Source organism: Phoca vitulina, unplaced genomic scaffold, assembly GCF_004348235.1.
Source record: "Phoca vitulina isolate PV1807 unplaced genomic scaffold, GSC_HSeal_1.0 scaffold55, whole genome shotgun sequence".
NCBI classification, from domain to species: domain Eukaryota; kingdom Metazoa; phylum Chordata; class Mammalia; order Carnivora; family Phocidae; genus Phoca; species Phoca vitulina.
Window position 1 is genome coordinate 2,547,088 of NW_022589758.1, and position 27,059 is coordinate 2,574,146.

The following is a 27,059-nucleotide window of genomic DNA, read 5'->3' on the forward strand; positions in this document are numbered from 1 at the left end:
GAGATGGCCTGGCAAATCTATGGGGAAGAGCGCGTGCGTGTGTGCGTGCGTGCGTGCGTGTGTTCTGCTTCGGCTTTTCCCAGACGTGAGTGACCGAAGCTTTAAGGCACAAAGCCCATGCCTCTTTTTCCTCAGTAGCCGTCCGCGTTCAAGGGGCCGCGGGGAAGGCTGGTGGGCTGGCACATGGACATCCCGTGTGCGTCCGTGCGCGTTTAATTCCGTTGCAGCCCCATTTTATAGCACCTTGAACATGTCATTCCAAGAACCGGAAAAGATGAGAAATGGGGCCGCGAGTTTTCCTGCCTTCGCGGGCAGAGCCTCGGCAGGATGCGCGCCGCCTTTTGCCGAGGGCTAGCAGCGCCCCAGGAGCCACATCCGGAAGCGGAAGACGCCCGGGCGTCTGCGGGCTGGAGCCTGCGGGCGGCTTGTCGGGGCGCGCGGGGAGAGCGGGCTCCCGGGCAGTGACTCAAGTGGCCAGCAGGGGGCTGGCCTTCTCTGTCTATAAGTAGCCCCGGTGCCGCCGCAGAGCCCCAGCGCCGCGGAGGGGCGGTTTGCTGCTGAAGTCGGTGACGCGCACAGCATCCTGCCTATAGGACGTGAGGCTTTCTCAGTGCAGTTGTTTTTCTACCCACTTTAAACCTTCAGGTTCTACACATCAGGAAAGATAGGAAATGCCGTATGAAAATAGGCGGCCCAAAGTTGCTAGTAAACTGCAGCCAGGGAGACTCAGACTAGAGTGGAGGTAGAAAGAGTTGCTACAGAGTGGGTTTAGTTCTGGCTGACTTTTTGTTGCTAACTTACTGAATTTAGACACGTGTTACATTGGTCATGTGAGGACCAGAGCAGCACCAGCATCAGAATAGTGCCGGGCCGTTCTGAATGCCATGGGGTATATGAACTCAGAGTATTTTTGTCAAAGAAGATAAAGAGCCCAGCATAGATTTTATCCTCATCTTCACCCAACTACAAAATCAAAGTTAAGCAACAGCATCTAAGAGCCCTTTTCAGGGGGGCAAGAACCTAGAGGATGGCTCTGAATGATTGTTTGCTTTTGAACTTGGAAGTGGACCACTTCTTGCACTGCAACATCTCCAATCACAGTGCAGATCTCCCCACCAACGACGACTGGTTCCACCCAGGGATCTTCTATGTCATCCCTGCCATCTATGGGGTCATCATTCTGATAGGCCTCGTCGGCAACATCACCCTGATCAAGATCTTCTGCACGGTGAAGGCCATGCGAAATGTGCCCAACCTGTTCATCTCCAGTCTGGCCTTGGGAGACCTGCTCCTCCTGGTAACGTGCGCGCCCGTGGATGCCAGCAGGTACCTGGCCGACAGATGGCTGTTCGGCAGGATTGGCTGCAAACTGATCCCCTTTATACAGCTCACCTCGGTGGGGGTGTCTGTCTTCACACTCACGGCTCTCTCGGCGGACAGGTGAGTTCTGGAGGAAAGTCACCTTCTCTCTGAGGGTGGCAGGTGCCTTGGGAAATGAGCCACCAGCTTGGGGCAGGCAGAGCTGTTTGCACAAAGGGAAGTTTTAGTCAAACTCAGATTCCCTTCCAGGCACGTTGTTCTTCTGGGGATTACTTCTTGAATTGGACATTACCGGTTTAAGAAAGAAAAGTGAGGGGCTCTTGGGACGAAAGGGGAGAAATGAGAAAAAAAAAATCTCTGGGCATAAGATTGACATGTATCTTCTGGAGACAAATCGGTTTAGTGTTGCTTTTTCCTAACTTCTCCCTCCCTGCAAAATTAATTGACTGGTGAGGAAAAAAAAAAAAAAAATCACACCTAAGAGAGTTTACACCCCAGGCAAATGTTTCTTCGAAACAATTCAAAGGCTTCAGAGAACAGAAAAGTCCCACTGAATTTCTTCCTCAAAATATTCTTTCAGAAATAAACAAGAGGAGACAATAAGCAGCATTTCTTTGAAATTTATTTTCCTTAGACCATTTACCTTTTCTCACAGCTGATTTTGTATTGGGCTCTCTGTAACCAGAGAGCTGGTTTTTCTAAGTGTCCCTTCAGTGAAATCAAGCATTATTTGGATTTTTTTTCCCTTGAGAAAGTTCCATTCAAGTTTGATTTTGAATTTTAATCTTTTTGATGTACTTCCACATACAGTGCCTTTGGGTTTTTTTGTTTGGTTGGGTTTTTTTGGTGGGGAGTCCAACGTTTCATTCTGGGCAACACTCACATTTGTGAACTGCATTTCTTGTGTGAACATGTTGCTTAAAAATTCACCTTTATTCACTCTTAAAGATTCATATTAATTCCTTCAACATTTACCAAGCATCTATTATGTTAAAAAACACTTGCTTGAATTAACCAGTCGGGAAATATCCGCAGGCTGTTCACACACATTGCTGCCTAGATCTAGCATGCTTCTGAGCTCTAGAAAGTGGACACAGTAATGAATAGACTCCCGAAACATCATGGAGCATATGGTCAAATTAAGAAAAAACTGGAACAATGAACCAGAGACTCTAAGTTTTCATTTTAAAATCCACTGTATGTTATGCTGTTAAAGACACATGAGGATCTGAGCGTGTACCAGGAAAGGCATAGAAGCAGCTCTTGAAAGTTTATACTCTGAAGAAAACGTCCCACATTTTAATACATGTGGTAGTGGGTTTTCATTTTATAGAGGAACAAACAGTCCCCAGGTGATCTGGCTTTGTCGAGTAATGGACGAATAAAGACAGTGTTATCAGTATTTGTAGACATGTCTTTATACTTAGCTGCCTGAAGTACACTGTTCATTTTCAAAGATGGAAAAGTAATAGCCCGGAGGCAAGGTCTGCACACCGTACCGGCCGGAGGGGCTTTCTCCACTCTCGCCGCTCGCCCCCAGCTTGCTCTCACCTGAACAGCGGCCCCCCAGGTACCGGTGGCCATGGGCAGTCTCACGTGTTGACCCGGGCCGGGCAAACTTTGGAGCTGGCAGAAGGTCTGTGGCTCATTACACAGATGCCGAGGTCATCTCAGGATGGAGGCGAATTTTCCTGATGGGAAGATGAGATTTTGGACCCCGGGCTGCTGGGTGCAGTGGTGTAGAGGGTGTTTACCGTTTTCTTGGGGCGGGGTGGGGGGACAGAGAGGAAAGCGAGGGTGTGGGATGTGAAGATGTAGCTGCAGGGGGCTCTTTCCAGAGTTTCAGAGCAGATCGAATTCCCCATCGGCAGAAAGGCTCTTTCCAAAGCCAGGTTGCAGCCTTTGGCAGCTCCGGTGTGTTCTCAGCAAGTTTATAGTTACTGTGTGTTCTTCCCCTACTATAAGCTTCCCTATAACTAACTTTCTGTGCTTTGGTGAGGCTTCAAAAAGCTGATGGATCACCTGAATCACAGGTAGTGAGTGCATCTAACCGATTTCGACAAGAATAAGTATTGAGCTAGTTAAATAATACAAAACTACACTTATCTATTTATCTCATTTTTAAAAGCTATTGGGGTCTTATAATAACCTCATGAGGATGGCAGGGCAAATACACACACCCATACCCTCTCTGTTTTTTTCTCAACAAGGTAAGATCTGTATACAGTAAAGTGAGCAAGTGTGTAGCTCAATGGATTTTTACTTATGTCTTCATAACATAAGTAAACCACCCAGGTGTAGATATAGAATAGTTCCGGCACCCCAGGAGTTTTCTTTTATGCCTAGTTCCAGTTAATACCCACCCCCAGACAGGAGCAATCACTATTCTGAGTTCAGTTAACATAGATTATTTTTGCCAGTTCTTTAATCTCGTATAAAGGGCATCATACTTCTTATGCCTATCATGTCTGTGAGAGTCATCTATGTTGGTGCACATAGCAATGGTTTGTTCTTTTTAATTCTTGTGTAGTATTCCACTGTATGAATATACCCCGTTTATGTATCCATTCTAATACTAATGGACATTGGGTTGTTTCCAGTTTGGGGTTCATAATAACCTAGTCTGGATAAGCTTATTTGTGCCTTTTGGGGAACATATGTGTTTATTTCTCTTGGGTTTAAGCCTGGGAATGGAATCGCCAGATCACAGGGGACACATATTTAGTAAATATCGTCAAAGAGTTTTCTAAAGCGCTATGTCTGTATTTGACAGGGTGGTAAAAGGATGAACCAGAAGACCCTCCAAACTGGATGATCATCACAAATCAATGGGGAGCTCAAAACCAATACAGCTTCTTAGTCCCTACCCTAAATCTACTGCATCAGGGTTTCTGAGGTGGGAACAGCATAGTGATAGTCATCCATCCCTGCCCCTTGTAGGTTCACCAGCAATGCGGTACTCATCCCCATCTCCTTTCTGCAGCCCTCCCTTCCCCCAGGCGAACTTGAGTCTTTTTTAATATGAAGGGGATAACAGTTTTCTGGAAAAGTTTACACTGTTGCCACTGTGTCAGAGGGAGACTTCAAGGCAGTCCCAGAAACCAGAATTCTGGGTTTCACACAGCTGGTCAGTTGCAGATTTGCATTCAAGCCCCTTCGCTTTTGGTCCCTGCCCTCCCCCTCCTTCCATGCCTTTTTCCCCTTACACACGCGCCGATGTCCTCATACCTGGTGGAACACTGACGAGTTCCTGGCTCTGCTCCCTTGCTTATGCTGTGTCCTGCCCACTCTCCAGACACTTTCTCCTTTCCTGCATAGAAGACACTACTCCCCATGTGATGTACGGGCTTGGAATGGGCATCAACGGTCCTGCATTTTAGGCTTTTTGCTGCCATTACTGCCCACTTAAAGGAGTCGGACCAAGTCACTTAACTCTCTGACCTTAGTTGAATCATCTGTAAAGTAATAGAGTTGAGCTAGATTATTTCTAAGGTCCCTCCAAATTTTTTATCTGTCATCTTGCCTATCATTCGGAATATGGTTCAAGCTTCCTCCTTAAAACCCTAAGTTGGACCATTCTAGCCCCAAGGTCCTAACCCTCCCCTAAACATAAAGCTTATTATCTCAGACATGAATTATCTTCTGACTTCTTTCATTTTGCTCTTTTGAAGTATTTTACTCATTTGTCTTTTTTTAGCCTCTCGTATATTCATTGCGTTAACTTTTCAAGTAGATTATTAAGCATGCTGAGGGCAGGGGCGCCTGGGTGGCTCAGTCGGTTAAGCTTCTGCGTTCGGCTCAGGTCATGATCCCAGAGTCCTGGGATCGAGCCCCGCATCGGGCTCCCTGCTCAGCGGGAAGCCTGCTCCTCCCTCTCCCTCTGCTTATGTGCACACTTGCGCTCTCTCACTGTCAAATAAATAAAAACGGCCATCCCACCCTGAACGCACCCGATCTCATCTGATCTCGGAAGCTAAGCAGGGTCTGGCCTGGTTAGTACTTGGATGGGAAAATCTTTAAAAGAAAAAAAAAGAGGGTGCCTGGGTGGCTCAGATGGTTAAGCATCTGCCTTCAGCTCAGGTCATGATCCCAGGGTCCTGGGATCGAGTCCCGCATCGGGCTCCCTGCTCAGCGGGGAGCCTGCCTCTCTCTCTCTCTCTCTCTCTCTCTCTGTCTCTTATGAATAAATAAATAAAATCTTTAAAAGAAAAAAAAAGAATGCTGAGGGCAGAGATTTCTTATATATTCTTCTATCTTCCACACTGCCTCACATGGTTCCTTGGCACCAAACGGGTGATGAATAAACAGTGATTAATTAAAATTATGGTTAATTAATACACACTTTTCTTCTCATTCTTCCTTTTTTGGAATTCATCTGAAAGCATACTCTTTAAAATGTTTCATACAGTTACTGACTTCTTATCTCTTCCTCTCTATGAAGCTCTCACTGAGTAAATGTGAGAAAAACCTTTCTTTCTGAGTCTATGAATAGATTCGGGGGATGAAGATGGGTGCATGGATGGACAAATGAAAAGATAGGTGGGTGGATGAGTGGATGGGCAGATGGATGGACAATGGTTGGATGGATGGATATATTTTTTACAGACTGGTCTTTCCTACTAGATGCCCATTTCTGTACTAGGTCCTCAGCATTATGTAAATGGAGTTTAAGACCAAAATTAGGCCCTCAATAGGAGAAGGGTAAGGAGAGTTTATGTTTTCCAGTAAGTGTGACGTTTAAAGCTAGATGTTATCTTGACAGCATATAATACCCAAGTTATATTGTGCCTGCTTCAGTATTATTATTCAGTGCTATTTCTGCTAGAATGGATGGCAGAATGAATCCCAAAGGTAAGATATATAGAGGAGTTCCATTGTAATTGTGATCCTTGATTCCATGGATAAGACTGTTCATACATTTTCCCCTCCCTTGTGATTTGGAATGTGTAAAGAAAACAGGAAAGAATTGCATTTAGGCAAACTTCTTGAAGTACAGATTCTTTGAATTCATTGCAAGGAATTTTTTTTTTCACATTAACGTTCTTAGTTTATTGATCCTCTCATGAAAAATCTGCACAACCACCACAGATAAAGCCACTGCAGCATCTTTACTCCTCCTGTTGTCCAATCTCCAGCTCACTTTTTGCCAGCACCAACATTGGCTTTTGCAGTCCCCCTGACTTTCTTCATTCTGTTCTTGCGTTCCTTTCACTGTTTTCTTGATGTCTTTTTCTTCTCATACAGGCCATGTCTTGCAAGTCTGTGTTTGGGTTCATTTTTCTTTGCATAATCCAAGGAATCATAAATCATGCCAAAGCCAGTTGTCTTGCCACCACCAAAATGGGTTCTGAATCCAAACACAAATATGACATCTGGTGTGGTCTTGTACATTTTGGCTAGTTTTTCCCGAATTTCTGTCTTAGGTACTGTTGCCTTTCCAGGGGGAAGAACATCAATGACCATCTGTTTCCGCTGAAGTAGTCCGTTAGTCATGAACTTCCTGGTCCGGATAGTTACTGTGTCGTTCATGATGGCGGCCAAGCTTCAAGCAGCCGTGGAGGAAAAGAGGTTCATTGCAAAGAGTTTATGAGATAATGTAGTTTCAGCCTTTCCTGCCATCTCGAGCTGCATGGTCCAGCATCTTAGCCACCAACCAAGTAAAACTAAAAATTCAGCTCCCTAGTCACACCAGCCACGTGTCAAAGGCTCAGTAGCCACACATGACTCTACTGGACAGTACAGATACAGAACATTTCTATCATCGCAGAGAGTTCTATTGGACAGAAGAGAGTTTGCTCTGTGTCTTGGGGTCCAAATCTCTTTTCCAAGATCCATGTTAGTTGGTCTGTCTCATTGACAGTAGCAGGAATTTCTCACATAGGCAAATATCAAATGCTCCGAGCTGCATGAGCTAGTCCTGTCTGTCAAATATCTTCTATGAGAAGATACCAAAAATGAAGAGGGAAGAAACCAGGCAGCCCAATACAGTCACCAGTCACAGGCTTGGGGAATTTGGGCATCCCATTGATGAGGTTTTGAGACCTTCTGAAAAATACATGTGTGGTTCACTTTCCAGGTCTGTGTTATGCACTTCTCTCTGATCCTTCAATTCTCTTTTGCCGGGCCCTCTTCTATCTACCAGTTTGTCTTTCTATCTTCCTATCCCAAGGCTTGCCAGAACAAACACAGTTGTAGCTAGACTCCTTTTTTTTCTTTTTAGAGAGAGAGAAATAGAGCACAAGCGTGCGATCAGAGTGGGGGGCAGGGAGGGGCAGAGGGAGAGGGAGAGAGGATCTTAAGTAGGCTCCACACCCAGCATGGAGCCCGACAACACGGGGCTCAATCCCACAACCCTGAGATCATGACCTGAGCAGAAATCAAGAGTTGAACACTTAACCAACTGAACCACTCTAGCTAACTTCTCATTGCTTCCACATTGCCTTCTGACTTCTCCCCTCTCTGACTTCATTTCCCTCTCCTTAATAGCTGGGTTCTATTCCCTCCATCTATCCAAATCCTATGAATCCCTCAAGGCACAGTTCAGGTCCCTTCTCCTCTATGAAGCATTCCCTGATCTTTTGCTTTCACTGATTTTTCCCCTTCTCAAGATGTTTTTGCCTGTATTGTCTATGAAATACCAAATCTGTCCCACATTTTATCACTGGGTCCTTTGTAGAGCTGTGTTTTCTACTTCCTTCGTCATGGGGGAAGCTCCTTGGGGTCTGTGTCTGCTATGACACCCGGGCCCGCCGTACAGCTGGTAAGAGGACAATAACACAGCTTGGTTGATGTTTGAGCAGTGACAAGTAGAAATCATCTTAAAGTTCAAACCCTTGTTTGACAGAGACCAAAAGATGGAATGTGACCTTGTCACAGCAGATTCAAAGTGCAGTCAGACTATAATACTGCTCTCCTCATTTTAAGTCCTAGTTCCTTCGGGGGAACTGGAAACTTTTCTTCAGACACCATCAAAACACAGAGTCTGATTCCATTTCCCTTCCCTGGACAGTGGGAGCTACTGATCCCAGACCCTACTGTCCTGAGGGAGGGTAACCCGAGTAACTGCAAGATGGTGCCCTTCTAAGGGGATCGCCCCCGTGATGGCCAGAGGCTCCTCTAATGTTCTAGAGGCCCAGCTTCACTGATTTCAAGGACATTGGCCCTTTCACACAAGACAAGACAATTTAATTTCTTTTTTTTTTTTTTTTTAAAGATCTTATTTATTTGACAGAGAGAGACACAGCGAAAGAGGGAACACAAGCAGGGGGAGTGGGAGAGGGAGAAGCAGGCTTACCGGGGAGCAGGGAGCCCGATGCGATGCGGGGCTCGATCCCAGGACCCTGGGATCATGACCTGAGCCGAAGGCAGACGCTTAACGACTGAGCCACCCAGGCGCCCCAAGACAATTTAATTTCTTGCAAAGCATCTTTTCCAGAAAGTCCCTCTGTTGGAGGGGCTTAAATGAGTCACCAGTTCATAACTTCTCTATAGTCTGATTTTTCTGAAGCATACTGCCTCTCTGGAAGGAAACTCAACTCGTGTTTCCCCAGGGTGATGGATCTGCCACGGCTGCTGGCAGACTCTGCAGTGCCCAGAGGGCAGGGGCAACGGAAGTGGGGTTTCCCAGCAAGGCTCTTTCAACTGGAGTGCTGTAGACAGAAGGGCAGAAAAGGATTTTGACCTTGTCTCTAACATATTATCTTTGAAAGTGTTAGACTTTTGTGTGATTAATTAAGTATCATTTCTGGCAACTTAATGTGCATGGAGGCAAAGAGAAAAAAAGCACAAACTTGATCATGAAACATATTGCATAGCCTGAAAGGGCTTCCTGGTGAGGTTTTTTGAACTGTGCTTGTCAATAACATCCTTTGAAAAATAGACTAAATTAGCATTTTTGCACTTGTAAATCCTCCTGGTATGTAGGGTTTGCATAAATTCTCTCTTAATTAAAACACGTTTTGCAGAATAAAAGAAAAAAAATTCTTCATTCCCCTCTACCTCCCAGTAATGGAAGAAGGGATTTTGTTTCTTACAGTCATCTTTGAAATTCTGCTGATTAGTATCTGATATTTGCTGCTACTTGAAATGATTTGATTTGCCTAGAAACCTCTAAAAGGCTGCTGATTCATTTTACACATTAAATATCACTTTCTTTAGGGGCGCCTGGGTGGCTCAGTCAGTTAAGCGTCCGACTCTTGATTTTGGCTCAGATCATGATCTCAGGGTCGTGAGATAGAGCCCCGCGTTGGGCTCTGTGCTGGGCGTGGAGCCTGCTTGAGATTCTCTCTCCCTCTCCCCCTGCACCTCTGCCCCCTCTAAAAAAATAAATAAATATCACTTTCTATGGGAGGTCTTCATTAGCCACTCAGTCTAAAGGAATGACCAACACTATTCCATCATCCAGTTTCTTTTTTCAGGTTGACTGAAGTGTAACTTACATATAGTAAACTTCTGGGTGTACATTTCTCTGAATTTTGACAAACTTATGCAGTATGTAACCACCACCACTACAGTCTAGATGTAGAACATCCATCACCCCAGATACTATCATGTCCTTGTGTAGTCTATCCGATTCCCCCACCCTCAGCTCCTGAAAACCCCTGATCTTTTCTAAAATAGCATATGAATGACATTATACAGTGTACAGTTGGTTAAGTCTGGCTTCTTTCAAACTCATGTTGTTGCATGTATCAGGAGCCCATTCCTTTTTATTGCTGAGTAGTGTTCCACTGCACGGGTATACCAGTTGGTTTATCCCTTCTTCAGTCAGTGGGCATTAGGGTTGTTTTTGGTTTGGGTAGTTATGAATAAAGTTGTCATCAACGTTCACATAGGGTTTTGTATGGATGAATATCTTCATTTTTCTTAGGTAAATATCATCCAGTATTATTTTCTTGAGAATTATTTTGTTCATTTATTTGCTTACTTGTTTATTATCTGTCTTCTACCACTAGAAATATACCCCCCCCAAAAAAATGGGAGGCTATCTCGTTCAGTAGCATATTCTCTGATACTAAAACCATCCCTAACCTGTAATAGAGGCTTGACAAGTGTTTATTGAATACATGAGTGGATGGAAACATGAAGGAAGGAGTAAAGAAATGAATGAATTCTGGTAGGTCCTACTGAGAGAACCTGGAAGGCTGGATTACGGTTTGTGAATCATGTTCATCTCTTTTGATGGTTAACAGAATGACTGCAGTAGAACAGTCATCCCAACTCTAGACAAAAAGACCTTATGCAGGTTTTATGGGAACTATTTGGAGGATGCTTTTTTTTTTTTTTTTAAAGATTTTATTTATTTTTGTGTGTGAGAGAGAGAGAGAGGGTGTGAAAGAGAGAGAGAGAGAGCACAAGCAGGGGGGAGGGACAGAGGGAGAAGCAGACTCCCCGATGAGCAGGGAGCCCGATGCAGGGCTCGATCCCAGGACCCGGGGATCATGACTGAGCCAAAGGCAGAGGCTTAATGATTGAGCCACCCAGGCGTCCTGGAGGATGCTTTTTAAGAAAAAACAAGTAAAATTATGAATGCAAAGTTAGGTAGAAACGTGGTTGTTTTAAAAGATTTAGAAAGATATTAGATTTAGAAATCACAATGTTAGAAATTTAAATAAGTTGATAAATTCTACAAACATCACAAAATCCAGAAAAATAACATAGTATCTATTAATTAATTGCCTGACACATGTCCATCACACTTGTTTTCTTAAATATTTTGGCTTCATCCTCATTTGTCTCCTCTTAAAATGACAATGGTTTGGTGATATCCTTTTCTAAAGAGAAATTAGAAAGATGAGTCAGACTCGTGGCATGGTTGATTAAAATGGGTTTATTATTAAGGATTGGTTAGAAAAGTTTCTTTCAGCTCCGTAAGTCATTACTGGTTATGTCATATATGTACAGGATGACTGTATAGTGTTTAAGATTATTTGAGAAAGCCACTATCAAATTTCTTTCCTATATGGGCTGTACAATTTCACAGTATTTAAAGTTTTGTGCCTTGAGTAATCTTAAATACTTGTTTAATTGACGTCCATTAACTTGTTTGCCATGGATGTCTTGGCATTATGAGTTTTAAGTTTTCCTCATCAATGTTGGTATTTTGTGGGTATGTGTAACATGAGTCACTTTACACAAATGTCTTTGCTGTTTGTAATTTGGCTACAGGTTTCTGTCCTATAAACATAGACACTCTGATAAATTCGACTTTGCTGATATATCTGGATTTAAATCTACCATGTTATTATTTGATTTTTATTGGTCTCACCAGTCTCATTATCCTTTCTCCCTTTCTTCTTGCCTTCTTTTAAATTAGTGAAATATTTTAATTATTCTACCCCTCCCCATGAGTTTAATTATACAAGCTCTTCTTCGTATTCTTTCAGGGGCTACCCTAGAATTTATAACATGTATCCTTGACTTATTACAGTTTGCTATAAATTAGTACTTTCCCACTTCCAGGACAATTCAAGGATTGCAATGCAAAGACACTTTATTTTAATTCCCTCCTGCCTTTTGTGAGGGGTGGGGGTGGGGAGAAGCTATTGTTATTTTCTATTTTAATTCTCTTTGTATTTTAAAACCCACAACTCATTATGTTTATTGTTTTTACATACTTTATATTTACTCACATATTTTTTACCTTTAGATTTAAATTTATTCCCATATTTATCTTTTCTGTTGTTCTCTGTTTCTTCCTACAACTCTGACTTTACCTGAGATCATTTTGCTTCTGCCCAAAGAATGCCCTTCAGTGTTTCACTGAGTGTAAATATAATGGGGATACATTTTCTGGTTTGGTGTGTATGAAAATGCCTTTATTTGATGTCATTTGGGGAGGAGATTTTCACTGGGCATAGAATTCTAGGCCAGCAGTTCTGATCTTTCGCACTTTGACGCTGCCATTTATTGTACTTGGACTTCCGCTATGATGACAGATGTCAGTTTTGTTGGTGCTTCTTTAAAATTATTGATTTGTTGCTCTTTGAATGATTTTAAGATTTTTTTCTTTATCTTTGGTTTTCAGCAGCATTACTATGATGCACTTAGCTGTGGTTTTCTTTGTCTTTTTCCTGCTTGGATTCATAGCTTTTCTTAAATCTGTGGTTTGAAGATTTTAGCCAGTTTTCTCAAGTTCTCAACCATTACAACTTCAAATATTGCTTCTGTCCCATTCTCTTTTTTTATGCTGTCTACGTATCAACAGAATACTGCAGGTTAACTGTAAGTTTTTCGAGTTTTCTTCCTCCTTTGCTTGTTTTTGTTTTTATTGGGGCAGAAAATGTCATCCTAGGGTCAAGCCTCTGTTACTAGGAACTGTTTTAAACACAATCTCATTTCACCATGTCCCATAAATTTCTTACTCCTTTTACTGTGTTTTCCATTCTGCTATTCTCACTGTACTTCACTCTAGCCATTTTCAGCTCACTAATCCTCTCTTTAGCTGTGTCTAGTCTTTCCATTTGGTTCCATCTTGTCATCTAATTTCTTGAATTAGTCCCAATGTATTTTAAAATCCCTCTCTGGTAACTCTAACATGTGGAACCTCTCTAAGCCGGTTTCTATTACAGATTTTCTTCTCTTGTTTTTTGGCCATTTTGTTTTGCCTCCTGGTATACGAGGCAATTTTGTTTGACTACCTGATTTTGTATATGAAGAACTGTAAATAATTCGAGGTTCTGCATGTTATTATCTTCCAGAAAAGATTCGCTTTTGCTTCTTGCAGATAATTAGGAGGTGGCAGTATATATGACCCGATCAGGGACTGAGCAGATTGGAGGCTGGGATTGGGTCTTTGCAAGTATTAGTTCACCCCTCCTGCTAGGGTGTCCCCCTTTTGGGAATCCGAACTGAAAGCCTGGGGTGTTTACCTGGCCTCCTCTCCTTGGTGGGCCTTGAACTCCATTTATTGTCCTCCTTCCTCCTAAAACTGCTAGAAGCTCTGCTCAGCTTTATTTCTCTGTTGCTGTTTGAAACTTGGTAAATGCCGTAAGGCGAAAATGGTACTGAATGACAGCTTCATCTCTTTATGCTTCCTTCTCTCCAGGATTTTGGCCCCTCAGATCCTCACTGCCTTGGTATTTCTCTGATGCTTTCCAAGAGATTTCCTAACTTTTCATTTTACGGGAGTTACTCAGCAACAAGCTGGTTTGCCATTATCAGAAGTGGAAAACAGAACTCCCTCATCGGACCTGTGGGATCAGCATGCACAGCCTCACATTATCTCCGCAGGTTAGATGCAGAGACGTGAGTAAGTCAGGAGTCTCAGCTGAGGCCTGCCAAGTACTGTAGGAACATCAAAGCCTCTGGGATCCTTCAGCTAAGCCGGGGCTCTTAGCCCCAGTAAGTAAGAGCTGGAGCCAACATTTAGTTATGCAGGGGTTGAGAACAGCTGAAATTCCGTGGGAAGGAAAGAGCCAAAATGTTCCTGAGGTACATTTCTTTAAACTTCACTTCTTTTTACTTTTCTTTTTTTGTATTGTACTCAGACCAGTTAGCCAGTGGGAATAGCTAAAGGTACCCAGGAAAGAAGCAGGAAAAAATGCGAAGAGCAGCACATAAAGAAATTTATTTCCAGTGTGAGAAGAACTCATTGTAAAAATAATATGTCCATGTGACTCCCTTATTTCTTTATGCTGTCTCCATATAAATAGAATGAGTACAGGTCAACTTCAAGCTTTCCAAAGTTTCTTTTTTTCCCTTTGGTGGTATTTTTTGTTTGTTTGTTGTGTTTTGTTTTATTATCAGGCACTTTCATACCGGGCTTGGGCCTCTGAGAAATATGTTAAACACAATTAAAAAACAATACAAAATTATGTAAAAACAAAATTACAGTAGTTTCTCCATGAGAGCATATGGGAAATGCTTATTTCTCTTTAAATAAATGGCAATCAAAACAGATTTTTAAGAATTTCATTATTATCTATTCTTTTCCCCTTCTACTTTATTTTTTTTAAAGATTTATTTATTGGGGCACCTGGGTGGCTTAGCTGTTAAGCATCTGCCTTTGGCTCAGGTCATGATCTCAGGGTCCTGGGATCGAGCCCCACATCGGGCTCCCTGCTCCATGGGAAGCCTGCTTCTCCCTTCCCCACTCCCCCTGCTTGTGTTCCCTCTCTCACTGTGTCTCTCTCTGTCAAATAAATAAAATCTTAAAAAAAAAAAAAAAGCCATCAGAGGTGACATTTAAAAAAATAAATAAATAAAAATAAAGATTTATTTATTTATTGGAGAGAGAGAGAGCGCACATGCATGTGCACATGTGCACGAGTGGGGAGAGGGGCAGAGGGAGAGGGAGAGAAGCAGCCTCCCCACTGAACACGGAGCCTGACATGGGACTCGATCCCATGACCCTGAGATCATGACCTGAGCCAAAATCAAGAGTAGGACGCTCAACTGACTGAGCCACCCAGGCGCCCCTCCCCTTCTACTTTAAATGATTGGAAACACCACAGGAGAACAGAAAAATCAGAATTTGGCATCTTTTCTTTCCTAGGTTGTCAGCAGAGGTGAAACTGGAGGTTAAAATGATGGTTTGAGGGAAATATGCACTACGGGATGAAGATCGGTATAGTAAATATTTAGTTTGAAGTACTCTTTACTGGTGCTTTAAAAAGACCTGAGACTGAAGAGCTATAGTCAAATATAACTAACTAGGGGACCCAGAGACCTAGGTTCTAGTCTTGGTTCTCAGCTAACCAACTGTGGGACCTCTGGCCACTACTTTTCCTCTTCTGTAATGTGAAGGGAATGGGCCTTGATGACTCCCAAGTTTTATATTCCGTAATTACATAGAAAACAGGTTTAGCATTAAACATGTACTCATGTCTGCACCATGGTAAAAGCACTTCATAGACTGACCCAGCAGTCACAAAGAGCGCCTCACAAAGGGGAATGTAATATGTTAAGCATCATTCTGTTGTTCTTTCAGGGCCTTACCTGGGCCTAGCTTGCTTCCCCAACCAGATTTTAAGTCCTTTGTGGTCAGGGACTTTTATATCCATAATGCCAAGCAGAGCCTGAGATACTAAATTAGTCCTTATCTGTGCCGATAAATTGACTAAGCATCCTGGACAATGAGTGTTTAGCACTGGAAGACCAACGGCAAAGCTCAGTGGCCTATTGTCTTCATGATCACAAGCTCAGTGGCCTATTGTCTTCATGATCACAAATTACTAAGCCTAACAGGCAGAGCGCTGTGTAAAATGGAAGACAGACTCTCTCCTCCATTAAAGAAGGAACCAACAATTTTGGTATGAACAGGCCGAGAACAACAGAAATGCTAGCCATGTTCACACATTTTTTTCAAGGGCCCTATAATAAATATTCTCAGCTTTGTGGGCCGCAAGGTCTCTGTTGCAACCCCTCAACACTGCCATTATGGCATGAAAGCAGCCATAGATATTATGGAAGAAAATGGGCATAGCTCTGTTGCAGTGAAACCTTATTTACTGACCCTGAAACTTGAATTTCATGTACTTTTCACATGTCACAAAATGATTCTTCTTTTGACTGTTTACAAAAGCCATTTAAAATGCAAAAACTATTCTTAGCTCATGGGCCATATGGAAACAGGCAGAGGGTCAGATTTGACCAGTAGATCCTTAGTTTGCTGTGCGGGATATAAAGGTGTGTGCACGTTTGCTGACGGAGGCATTTAGCAGTGTCTTCACTGTATCTTTGCTGCGTAGAGTTGACACAATGTTACATTAATTTCAGGTGTACAGCTTAGTGGTTTGAAGTTCATCACCAGTGCAGCTACCATCCGTCCCGTTACATCACTATTATAATATCGAACTAGAACCTAGGGGAATCCATGACCCCTGTCCAGTTAGCCAGGACGGACTTCCTAGGGGATATAATAAAAACAATACAATACAAATCAGACACCTGTGTGGTGCTTTAAAGTATGAGGTACTGTCATGTCATGCGCATTTGCTTTCGAATAAAAAAATTGAGAGTCAAACCCCAACGTCTTTAAGATATGTGTCTTTTCCAGTGTGCCCTGGGTCCACTGTGATACTAACAGTTGTTTAAATGAAGAAAAGGAGAGAGTTTTAACTCCAGGTTTACCCAGATTCCAGCTCGCATGGGTGGTGGGCATGGGGGGGCTGGGGGCCGAGGCTTCCCATTGCTCATGGGGGAAGTGAAGATGTGACCAGACGCTGCGCTTCTCACAACGTCCTCCAGATGGTTTCACCGTCATGCCCAGTGCTGGCCTCCTGTAAGTTCTCATGTAAGCAAGGCCCTTTAAAATTGCGAAAAAGGGGAATTGGGCTCAGGGAGAATCATTTCCTCTGTACCTCCAGGGATTCGTCTAGGCTTGAAATGGTTAGAGAAATAGGAAGTGTTTGGGCCATGGGAGATGTCTTGGGAAAAGGCTGTTAGCACTTTTATTCTAAAATTTTTAACTGAAAAAAGTCATTCAAATGCACTGTCTAGACCATCTTCCTTGATGATAGCTTTGCTGACTCAAAGCAAACTTTTTCAGTTCGTTCTTAATTAAGATGCCCCCAAAGTTGCCTGGTGACAAACTTCTAAACTTTTCTTCCCTCCCTCCTTCACCCCCCCCATCCTTCCTTTTTTCCTAAGTGTATTGTGATGAAATATACATAACATAAAATTGACTATTTTAATCATTTTGAAGCGCTCAGTTCTATGGCGTTCTATGGTGCATTCACATGGTTGTACAACCATCACCACCATCCATCCCCAGAACTGTTTTCATCTTCCCAATCTGAAACTCCCTACCTGTTAAACAGTAACAGTCCTTTCTTTCTTTCACTGTATTGTCTTCTCTTTGCCTCTTTCTTTTATTGTTAATTTTTGGAGGTCACATTTACTGGAGCACTATTCACAGTGAGGACAAATTCAAAAGCACTGAATTTGAAACGATGTCTGAGTTTGAGCCCTGGTTCTTCTCACTGTCAACTGTGTGACTTTGGGCAAACCACTCTACAGGTCTCAGTTTTCGATCTATAAAATGGAGATAAGGGTATTAACTTTTAATATGTCATAGGACTACTGTAATTTTTGTAACGATGAAATGAGACAATGTATTGACTTCTTTATAAAATGTTAGAATGCCTAGTCAAAAGAGTGTTTGTTATTAGCATGTTATTTATGTTCATAAGGGAGCTGAGAGGATGTTGAAATCTCAACCAGGTGTTGTTCAGGGGACAATCATTTCTTTTCATGGACTGTAATAGCCTTTTATTTAAATCGTGCTTTCTAGTTTTCAAAGTGCTTTTGAAACACCTCATTTAGCACCTCCTTATAGCAAGTAAGGTTGATATCATTAGTTTCATTTCACAGATGAAGGAAATGGAGATCTGAAAGTCTCATGGTTTAAGATCTGGACCCAGGACCTCTGTTCAACTCCGAGCTCTGCCACTTGCTGGCTGTGTGAGCTCGGGTGACCTGGTTCACCTCCTTGTGCCTCAGATTCTTCATCTGTAAGAAGATGACCACAGTAGTACCTACTTCCTTGCATCGTTATCAGGGATTCAAAAAGTTAATCCTTGAAAAGTGTTAGGAGCTGTACCAGGCACATAGTCTCATATATAAGTTTTTGTTAAATAAATAGTATAAAATAAAATAAAAGGAAACGGAGACAGCATGCTTTTGTAAAAATAGCGAATTATGGAAGTGGGTGTAGAATGCAGGGCTCCCGGTCTCCCTTCAGTCCCTCCCACTCACTGTCTTGGGCTTCTTCCCCACGCAGTGATACCTCACTAACACTGCCAGGATCAACCTTCTGGGCCAGGGGACCCAATAAGCTACAAAGTTGGGTCAACATTTCCCCCTGTATGAAGACTCTCATAAAAGGTTATTTAAATATAGTGCTATTAAATTTTTATAATTAGATACAATGACTCATATGCCACGATGGTATTTTTGAGCTTTAATAATTCCTATTTTGAGAAAAAAAAGATAATGCATTTGATTGAGATAATTTAGAAATTCTATTTTAATCTCCAATAATTTGAAATATATTCAAAAACTAACATTGTCTCTGATATTTCATTTTCTGCATATGCGTTTGATACACTGATGGGACCGGGAGAAGAATTTACATAGTGGTTGCTATTGGTGGCCCACCCATATCCCTCGCACTCCCTAGAGGTCCCTTACAGACCTGGGCTTGCTGCTTTTCTCTGACCGAGAGCGATACCTGGCCATGGGAAGGTTTGAGGCAGGTGGGAGTGCTCCAGAATTAACAGTGGAGGACCATTCTCAACCAAAGAGGGATGGGAGTCCACGGGAAACACCTCAGCCTCCTCACGCTTTGGTGGCACAGTTCTGGAATGTGCTCCAGTTGCCCAGAATGGCACATTTCCTTGGCTTCCATTCCCTCCCTGTCCCACTTCTCCACTCCCTCCCTGTGCTTCCTGGGATCCCCCCTCGAACAAACTACTTGCACCTAAATCCTTGTTTCGGGGTCTGTTTGGCAGTGAATGACAATTTATGAAGACAATTTATGACCCCGAGTCTATTTTACCTTCCACCCTGGAGCACGGGTGATTTTTCTCTGTCTTTGTGATTCTTCCCTGTTCTCTATCTTCTATGTTACTCGGTCGAGCAAATGCAGGCCATGTCTAACTACAACTCGCAAGTGGGATTTATAAACGTTCTTCAAACTTTTGAGCTCATAAATTGCTGAAACAGTCTAACAAGTTATAAATATATGTTCTTCCCTCCGTAACAGTTTTTGAGGAATGGCCTACGAACAGCTTGTGGCAGGATATGTGCGCGGCGACTGAAATGGAACCGGGTGACTGCTCCCCTTTGTCATTTGAAACATACCCGCTGGCAACTGTAATATTTCATACTGCTTATACCCCTTCTGACAAATTCCTTTACAGGATTAGCACTGAGCTTTGGAATTAGGTCATCCTGCTGAAACCCGTTTGGGGCCCAAGCATCAATATTTGCCCAACTCCTTCCACCAGGGCACCATGAGATGTCCAACAATTGTTTTGCAGCTCTCTTTCCATTTTATACCTCAGCCTCTGCATCCCTCGTAGCCCAGAAACAGTACCTGCACTTCTGAACCTTCTCCACATCAGCACCCCTTTCTCCAGCCCTGTGCCGGCCTCTGGATTTTAGAGCTTCCCTGACGCCGTTTTCAGCTTGGCTCCCAATGTCTCATTCAGATGGCCTCTTGAGGCCCTGCAGCCTCTGACTTTATGAAAGAGCTCAGACCTCCCTCTAGGCCCAGGCCACAGGGAACTTCAGGGTGTGTATATGGCAGTGAAAGATGCAGGAGATTCAGTGTAAAAGACTCAAGGAAGGAAGGAATTTTGTGTTTGCCTAGAACCACTGTGTTTTCATCAGATAGAGCAGGTGGGGAACAGACATTCTAATACATTTTTTGTGTTTCTCCCTTAATTTCAATACCAGCAAAAGGGGGCAGATTTTGCCACCCCAACATGTGCCTCTTTGGCATAAGGATGACTTTAGGCTGATTATTTTTTAAGAAACAGCAGACACAGGACAGGCTCTGAAAATCCTAATCAAAGTTACCCTTTTGTAAGAGACACTGACATTTATAAGGGAAATCTCCATCTGTGAGGACTGCAAAGTGGGGTTCATGCCCTCCAGGAGAGGTGCAACCTGATCTCACAGGTAAGGGAGGAAAGTGTCAAAACTTCTATTTATATTGATTTTTATTTAAAAATAAAGATGAATTAAACGTTAGTAATATGTAGTGGTTTAAACTGAGGCTCACTCTCTACCTGAGTCCACATCAGAGGATCCCTTATCATTCTTCCCTGCACCTTCAGGTTTTGGAGAGGCTTCAAATGGATAAGTGGCTTTAAAATATTCCTGCAAAACAAAACCCCACAGATTGTCAATGATACTAAAATTGCAAGCCCGAGAGAACAATATGAATATAACAAAGAAGACAGTTCCCCCATTCCTGGTATAGGCACTAATCAGATATGACACACTCAATCACATTAGAATGATAATAAAGTTTTTCTGATAACACACAGGTTGACAGTTAATAAAATAGAATAAACTATATAACACATTATTATTTTTTTTATATAAGTAGGCTCCACGCCCAGCATGGAGCCCAGCATGGGGCTTGAACTCGCAACCCTGAGATCAAGACCTGAGCTGAGCCAATCAGGTGCCCCTAACACATTATTTTGAATTTGTTATTTTACTGTTAATCTCTTTTTTTAGTTTATCTTTTTAAAATTCTATATTTTAGCATGTTCTCTCCCTTGCTTGTGAACTTCTGTATAATCCCACCCACACTCAACAATTAACATCTCCTAGACTTTGTTCTTGCTCTACGGTGCGCATGTGTGTGGGTGTGGGTGGGTGTACACACACATTTGTTTGCTTGTTTTGTTTTATTCTGTTGAACTCTGGAAAGTAAGGTGCAAATATCCTGAGTATTTCAGTGTGTATTCCCTAAGAACATGGACACTCTTCTGCAGAACCCCAATACCATTATCACACCTAATGAAATTAACAATAATTCCTTAATACCATCTGATATGTAATCACATTTCCCCCATTTTCAAAAAAAAAAAAAAAAGTAATTTATTACTTTAGAAAAAAAAAATCCAGGATCAAATTAAGGCATATGCATTGCATTTGGTTGTTATAGTTCTCTTTTTTCCCAGTCCTACTGAGATACAAGTGACACATAACGTTGTATAAGTTTAAGATGCATAACATAATAATTTGCTGTATGTACATATTGTGAAAAGGGTTACTTGTTATATCTCTTTTATCTCCTTTAAGGTGTTAACAGTAGCTCCCCTATATTCTTCTAAAAAAACGGTGTTGACTGTTTTGATGAATCTAAGCGAGTTACCTTGTAGAATGTGCCAGAATTGGATTTGTCTGATTGTTTTCCTCATATACAGATTCAGGTTAAAAATTTTGGGCAAGATGACTGCATAAGCAATGTTGTGTTCTTCCCATTGCATTTTATCAGGAGGCACATGATCTCAGATGGTCCCATTATTGGTGATGCTAAATTTAATCTGGGCCAAATTATGAATTTCATGGGCCCTTGGCACTTTTACCTTCATGGGACCCTTTCTCCATAAAAAAAAGTTGAGAATTATATTTTATAATTATATCAGCATAAAGATAAATATAATCCAAGATGGATTATATTCATTTTTTTCTTCTCATTTTAAAAGAAACTGAAACACTTTTCAAAACCCCTAAAAGTATCGTGGGCCATAGGCCTTGTGCCTACTCTAACTAGTAGAGAAGTTCACCCTGGATTTGACCACCTGGTTAAAGGAGTGACTTCTGGACCTCCCCAACATAAAGGTACATCTTCCTCTTTGCAATTAGATAGTAGTCTATGGGGAGACTCTTTGAGACTATGTGAATATCCTGTTCCCCTAAAACCTCTCCCTCAGTGGTTTTATCATTTTTGCTGGAATCACTGATTACACTGAAGACTGCAGTTATTATCTCCTGTGGAGGGATGAGAATACTGAAGTGCAGAGTCCATGATTTGTCCAAGACCATAAATCTACTTGGTAGATTCACCATTAGGAACCAGATCTCTGCTCCCAAGTCCACATTAGAGGCTAGAGAAAACCAGAGTATATCAAGGAGTGAAAAAGAGCATTGGAGTTATTCGGCCTGGAGAGAACAGAAAAGGAGAACTGTAATCTGTTACTTAAAGATAATGGTTGGATGCGCACCAAGGACCAGCAAGTTCTCCATTGGCAGAGTAATAGCTCAAAGGGAGATAAAATGCCATTGCTCTGGATTATAGTCATTTCACAAGTCAGCTAATAATCGCCTCACATTTCTTCAGAAAAGTTCCTGGCGTTATTCTCAGGAGAAAATAAAGCCGATGTTTAATAGCCTCGTCAAGGGCGCCTGGGTGGCTCAGATGGTTAAGCGTCTGCCTTCGGCTCAGGTCATGATCCCAGGGTCCTGGGATCGAGTCCCGCATCAGGCTCCCTGCTAGGCGGGGAGGCTGCTTCTCCCTCTGCCTCTGCTTCTCTGTCTCTCTGACTCTCATGAATAAATAAATAAAACATTAAAAAAAAAATAGCCTCGTCAAATCTGATTAGGTGTTAGGATTCTAATTTAAATGCTGACAATGTGCCAATTACCTAGAAACTAATTCCTTTAAGTTTTCTCTTCACCTCAGTCCACTCTAGGTAGTATGCATCAGGAGATTTTAAAATATTGTTATTCAACAATTCCTACAGACTTCAGTAGGTAATTATGGACAAATGAAGGCTGAAATGCTGCGTTCTTAAAAATAAATACACTGCCCATATTTGAATAAAAGACATACTCTTCTGTGGGCAAAGGTTTCCAACCCTGGGTGTGGGAGTCCGCTACTGCTACTTGCCAAAAAATCTCTTTGAGACATTAATCTTATTACACAGAATGTTTCTGACCTTTCCCATGTTTGCATAAGAAAAATGAAGCACAGATGTTTTTAGGAGTGGGAAGCAATTGTCTTGAGCCCCATAGTATCAGAGGAGTGGATTTGTCAGTCTATGGAAGAATGATTCTTACTAAATATGTAAAAGTGTATCTACTCTCATTTTTGAGAAGTCAGGAACAGGAGACACACCTGCAAGTCACATATTATTAATTAATTAGAAAGTATGCAGAACAAGGGACCTGGAGCATTTTTAGTGATACAGAAAGAAGAGAAGAGGAACAGATGTAAGCTTCTAAGCTCAGGACATTTATTCTAATAAATAGGTAGAAAAGACATACCCATGGAAAGCTAGCAAACAATTCAAGATGGTGCATAGTAAACATAAAATGAAAAAACATCGATAATCCTATCATAAAATTAGACAGTTTAGGAGAAAGAACAGGAATTATGGAGGCCTAGATTAAGCAGCAAAAGCTTCATCAAGATGATACTTATCAACTGCAATTTGGAAGGATAGGATTCAGATGAATGGAGACTGGGACTGGCCAGAAAGAAAGGAGGAAGGCAGGAAAGTAATGGAGAATTTAGGAACAGACCATAGACTAGTCTATCTCTTGGGTACAATTAAAATTGATCATTCATTCTTTCAGAGGGCAGCAAGTAGGGGATGATGTATGCAAAATGATGCTGGAAATAAATCTGATGATAACTTTAAATGTCCATCATGTCTAACTGTTCTAGATAAGGCTCTTTTGCTGACAAAGAACAGAAGCCACTCAAACTAACTCAAGTGAAAAGGAAATAGGAGAATTATAAGATTAACAGGAGACCTCTTGTACATTCAAAAGCAGTTCATGGGCCAGGAACCAAGGACCCTCCATTTGACTTAGGGCCACATCATCTCAGCTTCTTCTTTTTTTTTTCTTTTCCTTCTTCTGGGGGGGGGAGGGGCAGAGGGAGAGAAAGAGAGTCTCAAGCAGACTCCACGCTGAGTGCAGAGCCCAACACAGGACTCGATCTCACAACCCTGAGATCATGACCTGAGCCGAACCCAAGAGTCAGGCGCTCAACTGACTGTGCCACCCAGGAGCCCCTTGGGAGAAAGAGAATCTTAAGCAGATTCTGCACTCAGCGGGCGCCTGGGTGGCTCAGATGGTTAAGCGTCTGCCTTCAGCTCAGGTCATGATCCCAGGGTCCTAGAATCGAGTCCCACATCGGGCTCCCTGCTCCTTGGGAGCCTGCTTCTCTCTCTCTCTCTCTCTCTCTGTCTCTCATGAATAAATAAATAAAAAAAATCTTTAAAAAAAAAGATTCTGCACTCAGCGAGGAGCCTGACTCGGGGCTCAATCTCACAACCCTGAGATCATGACCTGAGCTGAAATCAAGAGTTGGATGCTTAACCGACTGAGCCACTCAGGCACCCCATCAGCTTCTTTTATGTCTGCCTCATTCTTTCTCTTTCTCTCAGTCTACCTACTCTGCTTATTTATCTTGCACATGGTTAAAATATGCCCAATCCCTTTTTTTTTTAAGATTTTATTTATTTGACAGAGACACAGCGAGAGAGGGAACACAAGTGGGGGAGAGAGAACACAAGTGGGGGAGAGGGAGAAGCAGGCTTCCCGCTGAGCAGAGAGCCCAATGCGGGGCTTGATCCCAGGACCCTGGGATCATGACCTGAGCCAAAGGCAGACGCTTAACGACTGAGCCGCCCAGGCGCCCCCCCAATCCCTTTCTTGACATCAAAATCTTTTACTTCCAGCATCTGTTATTGACTAACTACATCCTCTCATTTTTTCAGTTTAAATGCTTAAGAGAAAGAGAGGCTCTACTATTTAGTAGCTGGTCAGGCAGTTCACTGGCTGGTTTAGGTTAAGTATCCACCCCAGTCCAACTAGCCATCACTCCTAAACAAGAACTCCCCCCCTCCCGCCCCCACCAGAGGTGTCTCCCTGCATTGGGAGCTCTGGGGAGAGCTATCTAAACCAGAAGAAGAAATAGACTGACATGTCCCATGCTCTATAGAACCATTAGACTTCCAGGGACCATTTGGTGTGTTCCATACACATTTGGGAAACAACTTCTGGTCTGTTTCTCTGCTTCTAAGAAGGATTTCCCCAGAGCTTTCTTCTGAAAGAGCTATGATATCCTGAAAGGAGTTGGTCCTCAATCAAATGCTGACTCTACCACTTCTGAAAGTGAGCTTCCGTTTGTCACCTGTAGAATGAGGATAATAGCACCCATCTGTTGTCTGGACATAAATGAGATAATGCAGATGCTAGTCTCTGCTTGGCACAAAGCAAGAACTTAGTAAATGGGATTTCTTTAATTACTTTTGATATTTTATGAATATTCCATAACAGAAAATTATTTGCAGTGCATTTTTACTTATTTTTTAATTACACAAGTGATATATGAATGTATCTGAATATTTAAAAGCAATTCCTAGACATTATATTAATTCAGTGTAAATATATTCACGGTAGGGCGCCTGGGTGGCTCAGTTGGTTAAGCGACTGCCTTCGGCTCAGGTCATGATCCTGGAGTCCCGGGATCGAGTCCCGCATCGGGCTCCCTGCTCAGCAGGGAGTCTGCTTCTCCCTCTGACCCTCCCCCCTCTCATGTGCTCTCTCTCTCTCCTCTCATCCTCTCTCAAATAAATAAATACAATCTTTAAAAAAATATATATATATATATTCACGGTAAATATTTTAGGGTGTGTTTTTAATAAAAAGTCTTTTTAAAAACACAGAACCACAATACCATTTTTAAAACACAGAACCACAATACCTAGTATATTAAAAATAATTCCTTAATATCACCAGTACTAAATCTATATTTGGTTTTCCTCAATAGTCTCAAAAGTATCTTTTTATGGTTGTTTGATTTGAATCAAAATCCAAAAGGAGTCCACACATTGCACTTAATATGTATTACACATCCCAGTAGGTCTATAACCATTCTCCTTCCTTTTTAAAAATTTTTTTTCTCCTTTTCTATGCCATGTATTTGTAGGGGAAAAAAATGGAGTCATTCCTGTAGAATTTTCCAATTTGGGATTTGACTGTATCTTCATCATTTAGCAGATTCTTTTATCCCTACGTTTCCTGAAAACTGGTACATAGATATAGAGGCTTAGTTAGATTCAAATTATTTTTCTGGCAAAACTAGAAAACTGTAATATTTTATACTATCTTTTATGTTTAAAAGTTGTGAATTTGAAATAGCAGCTCAACAGTTCCCATGGCATTTTGCACTTAGAGGAGTACAAGGTTCCCAAGAGAAAAGGAGGTAAGCCATTCACTCTGGTTTCTGCCTCATGCAGAAATGAGTCACTCATGCAGGAGTGAATCACCTTCACTTGGAGAATTAACGGTACTTATGACTGCTTTCTGTCAGAAAACGCAGATGGAAGTCATAATTACTACTTTATCTGTAATTGATTTATCAGAGATAGCTTTAGTCATATACATCTTTGGCTGAAGATGTTCACGTACCTTTAATTAAAGATATAAATTCCTTGCCTACATTCTAAACTAGGAACAAAAATGTCTGAGATGACTAGTGAGTAGAGAAAGTGCCAGAAGAAAATAAAACTTCCTTCGAAATTTTTATGTTTTTCTGTAATTGTTTAAAATGAATCAATATAACCTATGGATGGAAAAAGCAAACTGAGGTACACTGAAGCAGGACTATAGTATTGTTCTGGAGTGCTGGGGATGCCCATTAAATAAGAGCCCTCTCTTCTCTACCTGTGTTAGGAACAGAGAGCTAGATAAAGAAATCAAGAACATAAAAATAATTTCTTCTATGCCTGATAAAGCTATTTGGAGAAGTGACTTAGGTCCACAGCAATAATGAACTTGCAAACACCTGATCTCCTACATTACATGTGCCATTCCCCTAGTCAGGGACAACCATAGGCCTCTCTGAGCCCAGAGTACATGCCAGATTCTTTTTCCCAAACTCACCTCTTAATAACTCACTCCCCTTTCCCTGGAGGGAGGCAGAAAGTGAGTGAGGAATCAGGGTGCAGCAAAGAGTGGTAACTCAATGGAAGTTTAATCAACATGGAAGTAAGTGGAAACAAGTGTTCCCCCATCACTAAAGTCCATCATATAAAAGAGTATCAGTGGTAGAACCAGTTTTAACACAGCATTTTCAGCAATGAACACCCTCACATTTAGTTGGTCCCAACACACATCAACTTCCCCACTATCGCAGCTCATGTTCAACTGAACAAATATTTGTGGAGTGTGCGCAGATCACAGTGCTGGCAGATGCCAAGATGGAAGACACTCTTTGCCCACCAGAGGCTCATCCCCTAGTGGGTTCTCAGACAAGT

General features: G+C 42.0%; 2 protein-coding genes across 2 annotated transcripts in view; one reads left to right on the plus strand and one right to left on the minus strand.

Moving 5' to 3' along the window:
• The first annotated feature begins 562 nt into the window (after positions 1-562).
• Positions 563-27,059, plus strand: part of GRPR (gastrin releasing peptide receptor) — a 33,796-nt gene continuing 7,299 nt past the window's right edge. Inside the window, exon 1 of the mRNA XM_032389662.1 lies at positions 563-1,440. Within this exon, the coding sequence (XP_032245553.1) occupies positions 1,028-1,440 (413 nt within the window). The 5' untranslated portion in view covers positions 563-1,027. The remainder of the gene's footprint in view (positions 1,441-27,059) is intronic.
• On the minus strand, positions 6,460-6,890 carry LOC116622909 (40S ribosomal protein S24-like). The gene has a single exon (XM_032389663.1). It carries the CDS (start codon positions 6,847-6,849, stop codon positions 6,529-6,531), a length of 321 nt encoding a protein of 106 aa, XP_032245554.1. The 5' UTR covers positions 6,850-6,890; the 3' UTR covers positions 6,460-6,528.